The 17,910-nt window shown below is 44.5% G+C and overlaps 1 protein-coding gene across 3 annotated transcripts in view; it reads right to left on the minus strand.

The window, feature by feature from the left end:
• AHCTF1 (AT-hook containing transcription factor 1) overlaps nt 1–17,663 on the minus strand; it is a 41,011-nt gene extending 23,348 nt beyond the window's left edge. Inside the window, exons 1-13 of one of the 3 annotated variants that reach the window (XM_086631601.1) lie at nt 17,623–17,663; nt 15,707–15,794; nt 14,536–14,662; nt 13,087–13,340; nt 9,979–10,159; nt 9,003–9,210; nt 8,171–8,287; nt 7,080–7,164; nt 3,483–3,633; nt 2,237–2,369; nt 1,968–2,149; nt 1,433–1,494; nt 436–564 (exon numbers count right to left, since the gene is read on the minus strand). In XM_086631601.1, coding sequence (XP_086487727.1) covers nt 436–564; nt 1,433–1,494; nt 1,968–2,149; nt 2,237–2,369; nt 3,483–3,633; nt 7,080–7,164; nt 8,171–8,287; nt 9,003–9,210; nt 9,979–10,159; nt 13,087–13,340; nt 14,536–14,656 — 1,623 coding nt within the window. In that variant the 5' untranslated portion in view covers nt 14,657–14,662; nt 15,707–15,794; nt 17,623–17,663. Of the gene's footprint in view, nt 1–435; nt 565–1,432; nt 1,495–1,967; nt 2,150–2,236; nt 2,370–3,482; nt 3,634–7,079; nt 7,165–8,170; nt 8,288–9,002; nt 9,211–9,978; nt 10,160–13,086; nt 13,341–14,535; nt 14,663–15,706; nt 15,795–17,456; nt 17,512–17,622 lie in introns of those variants that run through there. The other 2 variants (XM_086631602.1, XM_086631603.1) reach the window with 2 other exon arrangements.
• Nucleotides 17,664–17,910: the final 247 nt, after the last annotated feature.

Below are 17,910 nucleotides of genomic sequence, written 5' to 3' on the forward strand. Positions count from 1 at the left end.
AGCACCCGATCATGTTGAGTGCAGCCAGCTGACGTCTGCAATGGCGCGCATCCGAGTGAGACACCGCCGTCGTCAGCTACTGCACTGAGCCTCAGGCTTGGAGAAACTGACGGGGATGGAGGTTGTTCTGAGGGAGAGACGCTTTACGCTGCACATGACCAGCGCTGACTGCACGCTTCCTTGTGCGTCTGTCTCTGCGGCACGGAATTAATCGTTGGGTGTCTAAAGAAGACAGAGCTACTAGGGCTGTTCCCAGTCACACTCAGTAGTCTGGATCCAAGAATACTCTTACTCCTGCTGACGAAAGTCAACACCTGCATTTCAGTGCAACTTGCAAATAACATCAAAATCAGACTATCGTGTCTTGTAGCCTCGACAGCCCTGTCGCACACAAGAGGGATGTATTTCCCCCTTGATTCCCTGAAATGCACTCACCTGACTCAAACTGGATGGCTGGACATCAACTAGTCTTGGAGACAGCAAGCCAGCTAAAAGACACCTACTGTAGCTGTCATGAACGACTTCACTTATTGCAGGACCAGATCTCTTTAAAAAATTCAAGGTCTGAAACATCAATCAAAAACTACTGATTAATACAGCGATATTAGGCAATCGCTAAGGTTCTAGATACCCACTAAGAGAAACAGTACCACTGTTCACTTAAGCTCTCAGAAAGCTTGCATCAGTGACACGATTTACGTTAGCAATCTCGAGTAAGCATTAATAGATGGAGTCTCAAAGATGGCAGCCTTCTATCTAGCTTCTCTGGCAACACACAGGCCTTTTTGTTTCCTTGAGCAATGACCCATGATACATTCTAGACAAGTTAAAACTAACACACAACTTCAACTCACACTTTGGAAGACCCTTTCTACCCCTGTTTGTGCAGAAGCTGACTTCTGTTGGAAACATTTAGGGAGCTGAAGCTTAATTCAAAATTATTTGTCACAAGCTCTGCAGTGGCTCAGATCTTATAACTTGGCCAAGTTTGGGAGGAAAAAAAATGTCATTTCTTCTCAAACTGTTACATGATTTTTCTTTTTCTTCGTTCTGTCTTCCTGTTTCAAATTACTTAGGGACCAAAACCCTAACTCAAGACTATGCAGGCAGTTCGACTCATGAGTAAGAAAGAAGTAACAGCTTTGCCCAACTTCACAACACTTTTGTTCTTGCTCCTAGAGCAGCGCTGTATTCCTTTCTAGTCATTCAATCCCTGATCGAGCTTCAACAGGAGACAGGGGCACGCTTACAATCCCAACGGTGGACCTCAAACATTCCCAGTTGCATAAAACTGGCAGGATACAATTGCAATTGTGCGTGTGGATGGGCAGAATGAGCATAGAACAGTTTCTGATGCCAAAAGTGGTGCAATAGGAAACCTGGAAAATGTAGAGCTCTTGACATTCTCAATAAAGACAAAGTAAAAGATCACCTCCTTCTGGAAGCCAGTGCAAGTCACATGAACGACGCCAGAGTTCAGCAAGCACGTACCATCTGCAGAAACAATGAATGTTTGACAACCTTCCATACTCTCACAGTCATGCTATGACCAGTTTACATTTTTTAAATAGCAGTATCTGCAAAGATCTAACCAAGAACCCATTTTCTTCATCAGATCACTTACAAGCTTTTCCAAAACAAGAATTACTGCATGTAGACATCTTATCTCTAGTGCTATCGAGGTGCTCTGCTTGGAGCTTCACTTCAAAGTCATTTCATTTCATGACCATCTCCACTTCACAGGCTACGTTACGAAAGCACCAAAACCAAAACTCGGCAGACTGTCACACATGGTTCACAGCATTAAGTACCTTGTTAGTACAACGTAAGCAGAGTTGGGATTGTCGGGGTTTGGGGTTTTTTGGGTTGAGTTGGGTTTTGAGTGACAAACCATGAACAGGAAAAACAATAAATAGCATTTGATCTCAATTTAAGCTTAGCGCTGCTAAAAGCAGTGAAATACCTACCAAAATTATAGGTGCTTGGATTAAAAAACTGCTCAGGTGGTGGATAAGAAGGAGGAACTCCCCGACTTAGACTCCGCTCATGTACCAGAATATCCAAAATGAGGTCTGGAGAAGTCATGCTTATTACAGCATCCAGTGACCACAAGGCAAAATAGGAGCAATCATGAAGGAAATCTTCTGGCCTTAAAGAAAACAAGTGTGTAAGCTAAACGCCGACAGTCAAATGATTTATTTGGACAGATACTGAAAACAGCTTAATAAAAATCTACCTTAGAGAATCTGGCATCTGAGCATGATACCAGCGATTTATGTCAAATACTCCCAAATAAGCAGACGGTTTTCCCTGACCATAGGTATTCACTTGCCAGCTGAAGATTGATACACTGGTGTCAGGAGATATTACTGTAAAAGACAAGACATGGTTTTTATTTGTAGAAAATATGATATAGCTGATATTTTAAGCCAAACTAGAAAGTAGCGGTTTAAATTCTGGCCTGTCACTCATGAAACACAACACTTGCAAAGAAGAACAGAAAAAATTTACAGAAGAGGAAACACCGATGTGATGGGTCAGCCTGACTGAAACCATTTTTCCTGTTCCAACTGTCTCAGTTCGAAGCCAAATCAAATACACGATTATTAGCTAATTCAGTTTTCCAGACATTAAGAGCTGATCAAGATGTTTAGCTAGATGAACAGATGAGCAAAAAAAAAAAATTCTAGGAACACACACATTGCTACTTTTAGAAAGCATACAAATATTTATCAGAGGATAACTGAATTTGTAAACCCAGAGATGCAAGATAATTATTACAAGATAATGAAAGGCACCATAAGAGTTTTAATTGCGTATACGGAGAAGGAAAGCTATTGCTTTGTTGTTGTGACCAAGTGCAGACCTGGCACTTAGTCTTGTTGAACCTCACACAATTGGCTTTGGCCCATCGATCCAGCCTGTCCACATCCCTCTGCAGAGCCTTTCGACCGCCAAGCAGACCAATGCTCCCACCCAACTGGGTGTCATCTGCAAACCTGATGAGGGTGCACTCAATCCCCTTGTCCGGATCATTGATAAAGATATTAAATTGAACTGGACCCATTACGGAGCCCTGGAGAACACCACTTGTGACTGGCCACCAACTGGATGCAGATACAGACGTAGTTTTGAAGAGGAAAAGAAGAATTCAGGTAACATTCCTAAGCAATGGAAAGAATGATCTTACTGTTCAAAGAAGATGGCTGGAGGAATAGAATGACTGACCACCGTCATACAGATGACCCCACCACCATACACCACAACAGCATGTCAGCAAGCATAAAACAAACCCTATTTTTTCCCTTAAAAAAGAAGTCTCACATAACTTAAGCACCCATATTTTTCTCTTTAAATAAGCCCAGCAAGCTAGTCTATACAGCTGTTTCAGACTTGCAGACTGTGGGTACAGAACAGCTTTCCTTGCTTACATTCCAAACCCATTTGTTTTAGAATAACCAAAGACGGACATCAGAACAAACCTTCATTAACACCATCCTCTCTGTCAACGTGGTTCCGAAATTTTTCTACAGTCTGACAGCTGAGTAATTTAGTATTGCTGGTCTGTCCTCTCAAGGGAAAGACTCCACCCGTGAGATCTAAAGTGTACCTTTCATCACAGTATTCCAAACCCTGGGGAAAAAACAACAGGAGAAAGAAAAGGTCATTTGGAGATAAAACCACACATTATACCTAAATATGAAAGAATGTATACATCTAATATACTATGCATATTATACTGTGTATTTCCCACGAGCTTATTTCTGATGGCAAATAGAAACTACGTCTGACATGCAAGAGAAGTAAGTGTCATAGAATCATAGAATCATCTGGTTGGAAGAGACCTTTAAGATCATCGAGTCCAACCATTCACCCTGCACTGTTAGGGTCCCTAAACCATGTTGCTCAACACCAAATCCACACGGTTTTTAAACATCTCCACGGATGGGGAATTCACCACCTCCCTGGGCAGCCTGTTCCAATACTTCACAACCCTCTCTGTAAAGAAATTTTTCCTGATATCTAACCTAAATTTCCCCTGGCGCAACTGGAGGACATTCCCTCTCGTCCTGTCATTCATAATGTGGGAGAAGAGACCGACCCCCATCTCCCTACAACTTCCTTTCAGGTAATTGTAGAGAGCAATAAGGTCCCCCCTCAGCGTCCTCTTCTCCAGACTAAACAGTCCCAGCTCCCTCAGTCGCTCCTCACAGGACAAGTCTCTAAACCCTTCACTAGTTTTGTTGCTCTTCTCTGAACCTGCTCCAGCACCTCAATGTCCTTCTTGAAGTGAGGGGCTCAAAACTGGACACAGTACTCAATGTGTGGGCTCACCAGTGCTGACTATAGGGGGACAATCACTTCCCTGCTCCTGATGTCACATGGTAACAGGCAAGCTTGGCTGTAAAGGCTTTGTATATTTTCAAAACTTAGCATTTCCCTAACACTATTTAGATCCAAACATATTTTGCAGAATTCCTTGCAACATCAAGGTTTCTTTACGAACCGAAATACGTATTTACAAAGAGATGTCTGAAATAACGCAATACAAACGCCTGCAAAGATCTTTGCCCCATGTCTTGATTACGGAACTGATGAAGTTAGAAAAGTCACGGCATTACGAGCAGCTAAAGCTCTGGCGAGAGGTACTACCTACAGGCCCACCACTCGATGGAACACGCATCCTTCTGCAGCAACACAGTGCCGCGTGTTCCAACATTCCTATCAAAGATGTACAGTTTCATAGCCTCAAGGCTGATTCCTGGAACATAAAGCACCACTGCATAGGCAAGTCTTTCAAGCCCCTGTCAACTCTATTCAATGAACAAGGTCCAACAGTAGATTCCTCCTCACGTATTCAAACGTGGCCTGGTAAACGGGAACAACTCTTCTATTTTCTGGCACTGAAGATGGACGAGAAACTTGACTCAGACGACCATGCAGGTGGACAGTCATGTAGTGCTGACCAATCTCTGACTACAAGGAAGTTTTCCGAGACTCAAAGTGGCCACCATAGAGCATCGATCCTGTCCTACTGCATCTTCTGGGAGGTTGGGGGGTTTGGGAATTGTTTTGCATGGGTTTTTTTGGCAGTAGGTGTTCTCAACACATCTCGGTATGAACCTACATGTGTACAGGGCTCATGTGGAAGCTAGCTGAAGAACCTGCCTTTTCTCCTGAGAGGGTCCATCTGTTTAGCTCTCTCTTCAACTACCTTGTAAAATTGGTTCTGGGGTCAATCTTCCACAACACTCATCACAGGGAAGCAGGAACAACGGAGTAAAATGTCTGAAATCCAGAGACTGGTGCCTGACACCTTTTAAAAGTTGTGAATGGATTACTGGTTGCATAGTCTGTAGTGTGTTAGAAGTCTTCCATTAACTACACAACAGCTTGCTCAGGTCACAAACACAGTAACATTTAATTACTTAGCGTGCTTTTTTTACGAGTGTCATTCAGAATTTCTAGTAGACTCATTTTTAAAGGCTCATGTAGCATTTCAACCCTCTGAAGTAAAAAATGGCAATCATCAGAACTCGTACAGGAAAATAAGATGACCAAGATAAAGAATTGCCAAAAAGTTAAAGGTTCCAGATTTTAACATTGAAGTGTTGAGACAGAACAAAGTAGCCACAAGAGAAATGGATATAAAGAATCGGGATTTTTCCAAAGCAGCCGACAGTACAAGGTATTGTCTTTGCCACTGCTAAGACTGTAGCTAAAAATAGCCTTCAAAAGATGATAAAACAAAGTGGAATTTGAAAAATAAAACTTGAGAAAGATTAAAGAAACTTTCTCCTATCGACCTGCCAAAGTGCTTAGAGCACTACAAGAGATGCAGCAGCGAACTGCAATGAAAGCCCTCTTAAAATTGAATCACCCAAGCAGGGAGCACTATTCCTCTAGAGCACTGTAGCTTTATGTTATAAAAACCCAGCACATCAACAAAGGTAAACGGATGACGTACATATTTAGACCACAATGATAAAATATTACTGATTTGGCTCCATGACAGAGAATCTATTTTAAAGAAACACCACCATTTCCAAACACCTGATCTTTATCTGTTCAAAAGAACATTTACCAATGAGGAAGGAGCTTTCCTACATCTAAGGAGAAAGAAAAAGGTCCAAATTTAAACTCAAAGATATCAAAACACACAGTCCCTATAAGAAGAGAGTACCATGATACAAGAATCACCTCTATTTCATTCCATAACTGCTGAGAATATGCAAGAGAATGTATCAAAATAGGAGGTAAGATTTGCTGTGAATTAAGACTGCTTTCCTCTCAAAAAGATTTTGGAAGAGTTCCAAGCATACTACTCAACAGAATTATACATTATACAGATGCGTCTTATATCTGTCAGATATCTGAGATATAATGACACCTCATCTATATCTTAAACAAAACATCTTTGGAGCCAGTTCTAAACATTCATGTACACTCTTCCGACCAAATCAGACCACTGTTTACCATATTTACAGATTTTGCTGGCTTTAAGAGGAGATTTCTCAGGTAACCCAGTCAGTAGTAGGAAGAGTTATCTTTACAGCTACTGTATTTCAGGACGAACACTATAATAGACACTGTAGGTACATTTCATTTGAAATCCACCTGACACAGCTCAAAAGAAAAACAAGAAAACACAATCAAAGATCGGAAAAGAACAAAGATACGTGACCGTATTTTAAGAAAGGGTGACAGGCAGAGGCTTATTCAAGTCTGCAGTTTGCTTAAAACAAAGCTATTCACAGCCCTCTCTTCTCTTCCTACGTGCCATTCATTTGGTGTTGAAGTCAGGAATAATTTTGTTTGTAAAAGCTGCTTCCTCTTCAGGAATTGCATTTATACGAGCTCTTTGCAGAGGAATCTGCTTGGAACACATGACACTGCTGTATACAATTCTACGACTTGTTTTCCAAAAGTACGGACAAAGGCCACGTCCAGGAAGACTCACCAAAAGATTTTTTTTTTAAGTCAGCTCTGCATTTTGATGGTAAATATTAGCCCTGCTGACTGAACTGATACTCAGAGAAAGTCCTGTGCTCGTCTTTTCACGTATATGCACATCTTACCTCATACAGGACTTGTCCTGATGCCAAGCGTTTTCTGTCACCAAATGCTAACTGCATCAGACGTAAACTCACAACATCACCTTCCCTGGAAAAGGTACAAATTACAAAATTTGATTACAAAGCTGCTTTATAGTCCTCATTATCATTTTATTGGTGCTAGACTGAAGTTTTCTTAAGAGCATGATCTTGCTGAAAAGAAAAACACCACTTCCCAAAACACGATCGTTGGTCCCATTTAGCCGCTAAAACATAAAGGAGGAAGTTCGGACACTAACAGCTTCAGGGGCAAATGCCAACCATACAGTGTGAGAGCTTCAATGGGCGGTATGGACTAAGAACTGTTGGAAAGAGTTCTTTACCGAGAATAGCTCCCCATCAAAAACCGCTTCAATGTCAAACTTAAAAGGATTTCTACTCCATGTACAGCTGAGCTGATTAAAGAGCTTGCTGACGCTGAAAGAGAGAGAGATCTCTCTCCCTTTCCCTAACCACCAAAACTCCAGTCCCTCTCTTGCATACACTGCACCCTTCCACGTCCTGATTGCATTCATTAGCCCAGCAGGAAACCAGTGACTTTTCTGCTGAACAGTGATCCTTCTCTGCCAGCTGAGCTGAACTGGCTCACGAAGGCTCCAAAGACTGCTGGAGTTGGCCCAAGGGAATCAGCCATACTGTCACCTCCCTCCTTTAGGGGCAGCAGGCCATCGTATCGGCACATGTAGTGTTCTAGATCCGCAACAACTACTAGATCCGCAGCCTCAACTACTTTGCGTGGTATTTTGATATCGTGGTGTGAATATCAAACAAATCATGAAGCAGTCCGCAAGAAACAAAGGAAATCATTCAAGAACGCAACCACAAAAATATAGCCACTGTTCCTTTGCCTTCTTTCAGAAGGTAGGATATAGTAGGTCCCTCTTCATACCTGCTCAATCCTGTAAAAATCGCATTGTAACCTTAACGCCTTCCATACCTGAGAAAATCTCCTGCACATCCAAATAAACAAAACAAACACGCATATATTAACTGTATGTGAACAAATACTTAAAAAGAAACCTTAATTCAGTGGCTTATAGTAAGTTTTTACTCACCTTTCTTGTGTTGACTGAACAACCCACAAGTAGCAACAATTGCGAGGGTCATTCTCAGGCTCTTGAAAAGTAACAGCACACACAGGAATCCTTCCTCCTTCAAGCTGAGAATGGTGCCTACAGGTTTAAAAGGAGGAAAAAAAAAAAAAAAGTTAAGCCTGCTGACCCTAAGTGTTTGTGGAAGGGTAGAAGCATTTTCTGAGAAAAAAGCACCTTACATGCTTCTCCCCAAAGTACAGAAGGTCGTACTTCCATCTCAAACAGTGAGTCAAGGAAGCGACGACATCTTACGCAACAGGCGAGAGGTGAGGAAATCACTCTCCATCAAATGCAAGAACCTGGGTTTACGTCCCCCTCTGCCTGACGAGGAGGAACACAAACGATCGCTTCAGCTGCCAGGCAAAAGATCGTTCCTACTGTCGCAGCCTGCTTCCATATGGAGCTTCAAACGCAGCACATCTTCTGAACAAATTTAAAACCATGCCAAACGGAAGGGGTTTCTTGTTTCTCTACCTGCACTACGCAACGCATTTTTCTTCCAGACTTTTCAACCTTATTGGTACCTTCACCATCTATTCTTGCTGCCTAATTATTCCTCCGCTATCTATTTTTGCAGCCAATACTTTCTGGTCAGTCGCTGCAGATTTGCTTAAGGGAATTCCTATCTGAATTTGGTCAAACATTTCAAGTGAGATGGCTCTTTGGCAGATTTAAAATCATCACTGCTTCATTTTTCTTTTCCTTAGTTCTCTTCAAACTAACATAACTTCCTTAAGCAAAAACTTGAGACCCCTGCACCTCCAGGCATGGCGAAGTGTAAAGGCCTACTTACTCCCTCTGCAGAGTTTTCACGTTCCACAGTGACAGGTAGCCATCTGAAAAACCCACAACGAGCTGATTGATTCTGCTTAGGTAGCACAGGGTTGATATTGCTGTTCCTGAAGGATTTTGTAATTGAAAACAGAGATGTCTCCCTTCTCTGGTCACAGTTTCTCTTCTTTGTGGAACTTCAGCAGGAATTCTAGTGACCACTTCTAGATCTACACACACAAACCACACAATAAATGGAAGCGTTAGGATGGTTAGGTTGCGTTTTAGACACTGGCGTGACAACAGGTATACTCTAATTCTACAGCCCCAGGTAAAACAACCACTTAACACAACACTTTTTTTGCAATTTCTATTTTATATGTATTTAAAGAAGATCAGAACTCTCAGATCGGACAGGTATTCTCGCTCGTAGTTCAAAGCCAGGCGAAAGCGTAACCTTCACAGACCAATCCTTCTTGCACTCTCTACATGAGGAGTTTGGGCCTCAGGATGAAGCTATCTGAAGTGACGTCAACTCCTGAAGCCACTGTTGTCACAGCCAAAACAGTGTATGCAATCTCAATGCATAAATGAGGGATTTCATTCATCCAAATGCATGGGTTTTGCTAAGGCAGATGAATTTAAAAAAACAAGCCTAAAATTTGCCCCATGGTAATTAACAGATGCAGAACATTCTCAAGAAATAGGGCATCTCCAGTGCAACTTCCTATCAGGCAGCTGCACTGACTCAGATGGTAAAACTCCTACACCTCACTGGCAAGAATCGTAGTGACACAGGGATCTGGGTGGGAGGGGGGCATCTGTGACATCAGAAGGCGGGTTAATCAGTTCAGGACTATACCATGACAAACCGCCATCTGCAGTCAGTAGTCATGAATGTCTGCACAGCAGTGTCTTCAAAGCAGGGTGCATGTTGTTTATTTCAAAGACACCAGTTTTCTTACTTTTAAATTCAAGTTTTAAAACTGCAACCTTACCCGATGCTTCTGTTTCATTCTGACTGCAGGATAAATCATCCAAACAAAGGTCAACCAGAAGTAGATGGCCAACATCTGTAGCCACTGCTGCCACTCCAAAGAGCCATCGCAGGCTCTGATGTAGGTGCTGAGTGCTCACACTGGCTCCTCCGTGATTAGTTATGGGTTCTATAGCAGTAACCTGCAGGAAAACGACAACTTAATATTTAAGCCGTTTCACAAGCTAAACGGAAATCATTGAAAAGTGAAGCCAGAATTAGCACATTTGCAACAAGAAAGTAAATACAGGATCATAAGACTGAAAACCAAAGCATTGTTTCCAATTAGGTCCACAAAAACAAAAAAAGAAAAAGAAAAAAAACCTCTGTACAAAAATCTGTTACTGCCTTCCATTTACTAGATTTCCTACGGTTGTTTAACTGGATTTCCATTTCCTACTCGGAAGTAATTGACTCTAAGAAAACACAGAAAATCCGTTACATGCAAGTAACTATCATCTTTAAGAGACTTAAGTACGAAAGCAAACTAAAGCCAGTTCTCCCCCTGCTCACAGTCCCAAGGCACTGTGATACAGTCTATGTCTTCTTTGTGAAACAGGTATCGGGATAAATCCTGGCTGTGAGTCGGACGAGGCAGTGGTCACGCTGCGTGCTAAACACATCCTTTCCACAGGAAAGGGTTGCAGGGAGGTACTAGCTTAGCAAAATTCACACTAGTCCTCCTTTAGAATAAAAATGACAACCAGATAAAGTAAAGAAAGTTCTACATGCACACCAGCCCTTTTAGGAACGTTAACTAAATGTTCAAAAGCCAGCCGAAAGCAACGGCAAAAAGAACAGCAGCTTGTGAGACAAAAGGCTAACTCCAGCTAAGGAAGAAGCGCACACTGCTCTTCAACAGGCGAAGCAGTCTCTGTGCAACTTTATTCCCAGCTGAAGACAGACCTTCCAGCGCCTGCAACGCATCCCAAGGCAATACTGACTGCTACAGCAGAGATGCAGCACATGAAGACTCCTGCACTGAAGCTATGCAACACAAGAACACAGCCCAGCGTTCGGCCTCCTTACAGAACACAACACAATGAAAACAGGAAGCTTTACATCAACAACAAAGTTTTACATGAAAATAAAACAAAGAAGCCAGCATCACAAAATTTTCATTTTTTTTTTTTTACGCCATGAGGTGGGGAAAAATAACCAAATCCCTCCTAAGCCCCGAAGTTTTCTCCTCTGCCGTTATCGTGCACTTGCTATGACTACACTGCCTGGCAATCTACGACAGAATGTACCCATCATCCTGGGCACAAGAACTCTGATCTCACCTTGGGCCAGAGTTACTCCAAGTAAGTGTCTACCTGTACAACTTGGTTGTCCACAGAAGATATACCCACATGGAAAACAGTTCAGAAATTAAGGTGCTCATGAAAGCCTTAAAACAGTAACCAGAAAAACTGCAGAAAGTGACGCTAAGAAGAGATCTGCACGTTACTTTTAAAAACCGTCAGTGTGAAAATCAGGGAAACGTTCAGGCAGATGAAACACATTTTAGGTAAGCTGGAAGTTGCCAGTAGCAGTTACAGAATAAATTCAAAACGTACGGAGAGTGGCCAAGTGCAAGTTTTATCCACTCAGTTTTGCTCACCCTTGCTCCCACTCACAACTTACAAGTCAACAGCCCAACGAGCAATACCCGTGTCCTGGCCGTGCCGATCTAACTAATCGAGTAGCAAAAAGCGAGAAGCAGAAGGAAAGCAACAGACCAAACGTGCTCGTAATCAAGAGCGTTCAGGGTGTAAGAGCAAAAATGCAGATAAGCTTTGGCTTTATTCCAACATTCATCACCCTCATCACACAACAGCCAACTTCTCCCTCCAAGGCTTCTTCGTCTTTTCTCTTGAAGCACTTTTTTGTGGCATCGAAAAACCCCCTCATACAACCCCTGCTTATAACCACATTCTATTTCAAATCACTTCTAGACACACAGATTCGACGTGTGACGTGATCCTTCTTAACCCTGCCTTTTCCCAGCTCACCCAGATTTAAGAAATAAAACTTAACAAAGCCACGTCCCTCTTCCCAAACCTAAGTTACCTATGGATCATAGGCTTCTGCCAGCACACAGCTTGCCGTTCCATCTAAAACTGTCATGAAGACGGTAGGCCAACTAACACCGAGGAGCACCAACCGAACTCGCATCTTCAGAAATTACCACAATACAAATGCTTACGACTGGTAATCACACTGCAGCACGACAAACAAACAAAACTCCCACTTGTATTCCAGCAAGTCCAACCAAGTCACCTTATGGAAAGCTGGGTATTAAACAAGCATTTATTTGTTGCAGATTCCAAGATGATAAAAAGACAGTGAATCTTGAGGTTCTGTGAACTTAGGCTGATTCTTGTTTACAAGAAGATAACGAGACTAGGGGACACGAGACCATTTGAATTTATGGCTTATACAAGACAGAAAAAATTAGTAACGTTACACCAGGGTATCCCATCTACCCAAACACAAGAATCTATAAGCAGAAGTTCAAGGCCTGCAGATGAAAAGTCAATCGTTCAACAGTCTGCTGGAAAACTGACTAACGGCTCTTCTTTCCTATCCCAAGTCAACATAAAAATGTGTTCTGCTCTAAAGTCACCTGCTTGTCAGCTTGAGATTCACAAGAACGTGTCTAAGTCATTTACAGCACAACTAGGGAAGTTTCAGATATTTTAAAGACAGTACGTCTGACCGAAATTAACCATTTAGCAAATGTGTGCTACAGACACTTTGAAGAGAAGGGTTTGTTTATTTTCACTCTGGCCAAAAAAAGATCATTTTCAAAGCCTTTTTGTGGCAGTGGAGAATTCGGTAACTATGTGCTCTACAATAAAACCAGAAAACTTGGTTTCCTCTCAGTAAACTCCAAAGAGAACAGTACCGGTAAGCTCCAGGTTTTACATCAAGGCTCTCTTGACCAGAGACTCTGAAGTGACAGTGGACTCAGGCAATATAGAAAAAAGACCTCCTACAAAAAGACACTCCAAAGCTTTTCCTGAAACAGGATTATGCAGCACCTAACAACACAAAAGCTTCGTTTCACCGCTCAAAAAGTACATACCCTTCCCGGCAGAACAACTGCTTTAACCACTCTTGATATTCCAAGGTCGTACAGACAGAGAACGCTTCCCTCTGCTTCTTCCAACCCAACCAGCAGTCCAGTTCTCTTCTGCCAGGAAAACTCCTTCACCACACGAACGGTGGGAGCCTCTTCATTTACTCCACTGAAGCGGTACGCGGAGATCCACTCTCCTGTCACAGAGTTCACTACCTCAAGGTGAGGACCACTTGCCAGCCATGCCAGGCCATTTCTCCCTGGAAGAGAAAAGAAAGCTGACTAAAGCAAATGTCCAACAGCGACTGAAAACAACTGAGAAGTCACTGTCACTGCCCCTTTCCTGCAGCAAAAGCACCTAACAGAGAAAGACCGACTCATCTGACCGTCTGCTCAGTTCTTTAAAATCATCCATTCAAATCCTCAAGCAATACATCTTACAATGAACAACCTTAGTGTTTTACATTTGTACTTGCCATTCCTGCACTGAAGAAATTGGATTGTTTGAGATAAAGGTTACCATATATTGATCTATAGTCTTTATACCATACTCAGCTTGGATTTACTAGAGATCATCTTAAAGCAGCTGGGAATACGACTCTTAAAGCATACTTCACGTATAACACATCTAAACCTATTCATTCCTAGTTCTTAAGTTTACTTGACACAGGCCTACTTGGGGCAGAGACTTGGACTTCAACAAGAAATTACCTTAAAAGGGGCACTCTCTTAGTAAATGCAAACTTTTACATGTGCTGATCACAGAAAGAATTCAACACGTTTTGTGAAGCTCAAAGGAAGTATTAATTCAATTACTGCATTTACAATCAGGTAGGAAGATTCTACCTGGTCTTAACAGAAGCCTAGACATCCAGATAGGCACCCAGCTCCACCTTCAGATCACCTAGAAAGTCAACTACCTAATCTGCTCAGCCACTTCCCGCAGCTCTCACTGGGTACTCATCGGCATCCTGTGCAATCTTTGGGAAATACGGCTGCAGCACCTAAGAGCATTATTCTCTTCCTACGGTATTTATTCAGACTGGGCAAGAAAAAACAGGGGGTTTTGCCTCTGTAATATTGTAGAAAACCTACTTCTCCATGTGGTATTATGACAGTCATAGAGCTTGAGTTGGTACAACTAAATACAGCCCAAAACAGCACTTTCCTTTTTTTTTTATTAAAAAGTGAAGAGGACTCACTGACTCAGCATGATGAAGTAAATTAATTTAATAGTATGAGCTTGATGCAGGTTGTTTTAACTCCAAAGATGAACTAGGCTCATATTTAAATATTAGCGTTTTTCATCAGTAAAACATCCTTCCTGTTCTCTCAAAACCTGATGCACCTTAACAGCACCACCCCGACACAGTTCATACTATGACCCTCTGCTCCACGTTACTTCCAGGCAGTAAGAATTTCATACCAAGGCCAACTTTAAAGGAAAATGCTCACCTCCGGAAAACTTCCCACGCAGCACAGCATCTAGAGCTCTCTCATCTTCCCCAACTGCCTGAATAGTCACCTCTGGAAACTGCAGCAGGCTGCTCGTTACCTGAGCCGTTAGGTCTCGCATTCTTCACTGTAAATTAAGACCAAAATGCAAAAACAGACTCCTGTCAGGCATAAATATCTTTGAGATTGATACAAGTTTCACCACTTTGCAGTGAATAATCTATACACCGCCTGTAGCTCTCTTCCTCAAAAAAATGCCACTCAGGATAGTTTTTCATCTCACAGCAGAGCAAAAGGAGATCACCAACAAAAAGGGATACAGAGGTATTGACAAGGCAAGTAACTGGAAAAAAACACCAACACAGACTTCAAGTCTACTCACAGAGGTTAGTCAGATGGGATCTCAGGAAAATCCTATGTTAAAAAGCTTTTCAGTAACAGGTACATGTTTCCATGGGTCCTTTCCCTTGATTTTGGACTTTGACTTTGATTGTCAATTGTTTGCTAGGAGATTTAACGCATCATTTATGTATTGTTCCCTTTTTGCATGTTTATGCAGAGCATGAAGGAATACCAAGTTCTTAACTACCTTCACTCTCAAATTCTTCCCGAAAACGCACCGTTGGTATCTCCACATTACAAGCAATACAGACTTTCATCGCTCCTCAGAGAGAAGGTAATTTTCCATACACTTACGATGCAGACATAACACAGCACTTGTGTTAACGTGTGAAACTGCACGCTTAGTTTGCAAGGAGAGCTAAAAACCCCTGCGCTTTTAGAAGGGACACCACCCAAGACACAGCCGGTCAGCTCTTAACTCCCTCTTGCATGTAGAGACGCACCGTCCCACGGAGAAAGGCTGCAGCTGCCAGGCGGCGTTCCTTCACTCAGCCACATGCAGAAGCTACAGTGATTTCAGGGAAGTGTAACTTGCTGAGCAGAGAACGGACAACATTGCCTGACACTGGTCAGATCATGTTCTCTAAGGAAACAGGACACAGAGTGGGAAGAAGCCAAAGAGGAAGAAATGGAAGAAAAACTAACTTCTTTTGAGAAAAACAGCACCCACTTTGTTGAATAACCAGTAACGATGACAATTGTAGAGTTTTTGAACGTGTCTTATTCATGTTCAATGACATTTTCCCCAGAAAAAAAGGAAGCAACTCACAGGCACTGGAGGAGCAGTAGATGGAAAAGACACTTGCTGCACCTTAGTAGTCACCTTCAGTGAATGGGCACTTTGCCATAATTTATTCCTGCAGAAAGAGGATTTAGTGAGTGAGCTAGCAAGTGACCTAGTGAGCACCATTCATTTTCTCCTTTCTTTCCCACTTAGCCAGAAAACCTCCCCCCAGTGTCTTAGGCAAGAACACTCAAACACAGCTTTCAGATCGTCTTGCAGAGTTTGGGCAGATGCTGGCTCCACAAGCTCTCCAAGAAGCACAAATCTACAGCAGAAGGGGAGAAGAAGGAAGAATTTCAGCCCCCTTTCCCAACAGCTACGATCCTGCATCTGATGCAGACCACAGATTTGACTTCACTTCATTTAAAAATGAAAACACAAACAAACCCAGCACAGACCAGAATCTGACACTAGAGCCCGTTTACCCACCTACCTCCTATGGTTATCCTCTAACACGACTACGCTTTCCCTCAAAAGTTGCCATCCTGTCTATCGTGGCTAAGCTAGCAAAAGTTCCGAAACTCAGTTCTGAAATTATATGCAACAGGCCCGGGTTTTTGGTGACTCCCTCCCACCAATTTCAGTATTCTCTCCACCATACCAACAAAACACAAAATTAATAGAAGCCTGATTAAGTGTGTTTCACTGTCTTAAAAAAGGAAACCCCAGACAAATCCATGCTGGAAAACGAGCTGAGGCACGAAGTGAAGGAGGAGCTGTCCTCAGCAGAACAGGACGCAGGGCTGTGAGCTCAGACACGCGTGACACCTGCCAGCCAAGACTCACACAATCGTCCAGACCGATGGGTCTAAGGCAGCACTTGAACCACCACATTGAGCCATACACCCCAAACGGGGTTCACCATCCCGACAGAGTTAAGTCCCTCAGTTTCCTCTAATTTTCCCAAACATGATCAGGAAGCAATTCTTTGACCTGAAAGACTGACACCATGCTCCTTTCTATCAGCAGAGGCTCCAGGCCTGGAGTCACGGTTGATTAAGGAAGAAATCAAGCACTTTTGTTCAAGTCAGCAACTTTGCTGCCTGATGCATGCTTCATGCAAAATCCAGAGACCCCCACAAGAGGCCCCGGGTTCCTGTACAGCTGAGCTCTCACCATTAAACCCGGCCCTCTGCCCGCGATCGCCGCTCTACGCACAGTGGCCTATTTCCCGCCTCCTCCTGGAAAACGACACCGAAAGGCGGAGGGGGGGAAGAAAATTTTAAGTAGGAAAAGAAAAACCCCCCGAAAGCGACCGAAGGAGCGAGGGGCGGGGGCACACGCCGGCCGGCGGCGGGCGGGCGGGCGGGCAGGAGGGAAAGCTCCCGGCGGCAGCCGCCACATCTCCCGCGCCCCTCAGCCTCCGCGGGCCGCCTCCCGCCTGCGGAGCCTCCACGGCGCTGCCGCCGCGTCCCATGTGCGCTGCCCAGGCCGCGCCTCCGGCCGCCCCGGCCTCCCCCGCCGCGGCGGGGAAAGGCACCGCAGCCCCGGGGCTCACTTACATAAGGGGCCGGGCGGCGGCAGCCGCGCCCGCCCCGGCCGCCCGCCCGGCCCGCGCTGCGCCAGCGGCGGTGCCGGCCTGAGCGCCTCAGGGCAGCCGGTACCTGCTGGTACGGGGAAGGCAGGCGGCCAGGCAGCCAGGCGGCCGTCGCCTCCGCCACCTCTGCCGCCTTCTCCCCGCGCCGCCGCCTCCTGCCCGCCCACCGTCCCACTCCAGCGCGTTTTTGCCCCGTACGTGCCGACGAGGGCGGCGGCGTCTCCCGCTGCGGTTACGGGGCCCTCCGCCTGCCCCGGGCCTGCCCGGCCGCGCCACGCGCTGCTCCTGCGTCACCGAACGCGCGTCCGCAGCGCGCCCGTGCTGCGTTACGGCGCGCGCCCCTCCCCCCGCGCGCAGCACCCACCTCGCTCGCTCACCCGCCGCGCGGGGGGGGCGGGGCGGGAGGCGGAATTCTCGCGAGAGGTTCCGTGATCACCGCGGGAATTTTCAAATTCGCGGCACACGGCCCCGGGCTGCGGCTGCTTCCGGACTACGCGTCCCAGTGTGCCGCTCCCTTCCCGGCTCCTTTCCGGTGCGGGCGGGCTTGGCGCGGCGTACGCCGGGAGCTGTAGTCGGAGGCCTGCCACGGCGGCTCTCTGCTTACTGGGGTGCGGCCATACGCAATTTTGCGTCAGGGCCCCGCGGCCACCTC

The sequence above is a fragment of the Tauraco erythrolophus genome, chromosome 2 (assembly GCF_009769465.1).
Source record: "Tauraco erythrolophus isolate bTauEry1 chromosome 2, bTauEry1.pri, whole genome shotgun sequence".
Taxonomy (NCBI): Eukaryota; Metazoa; Chordata; class Aves; order Musophagiformes; family Musophagidae; genus Tauraco; species Tauraco erythrolophus.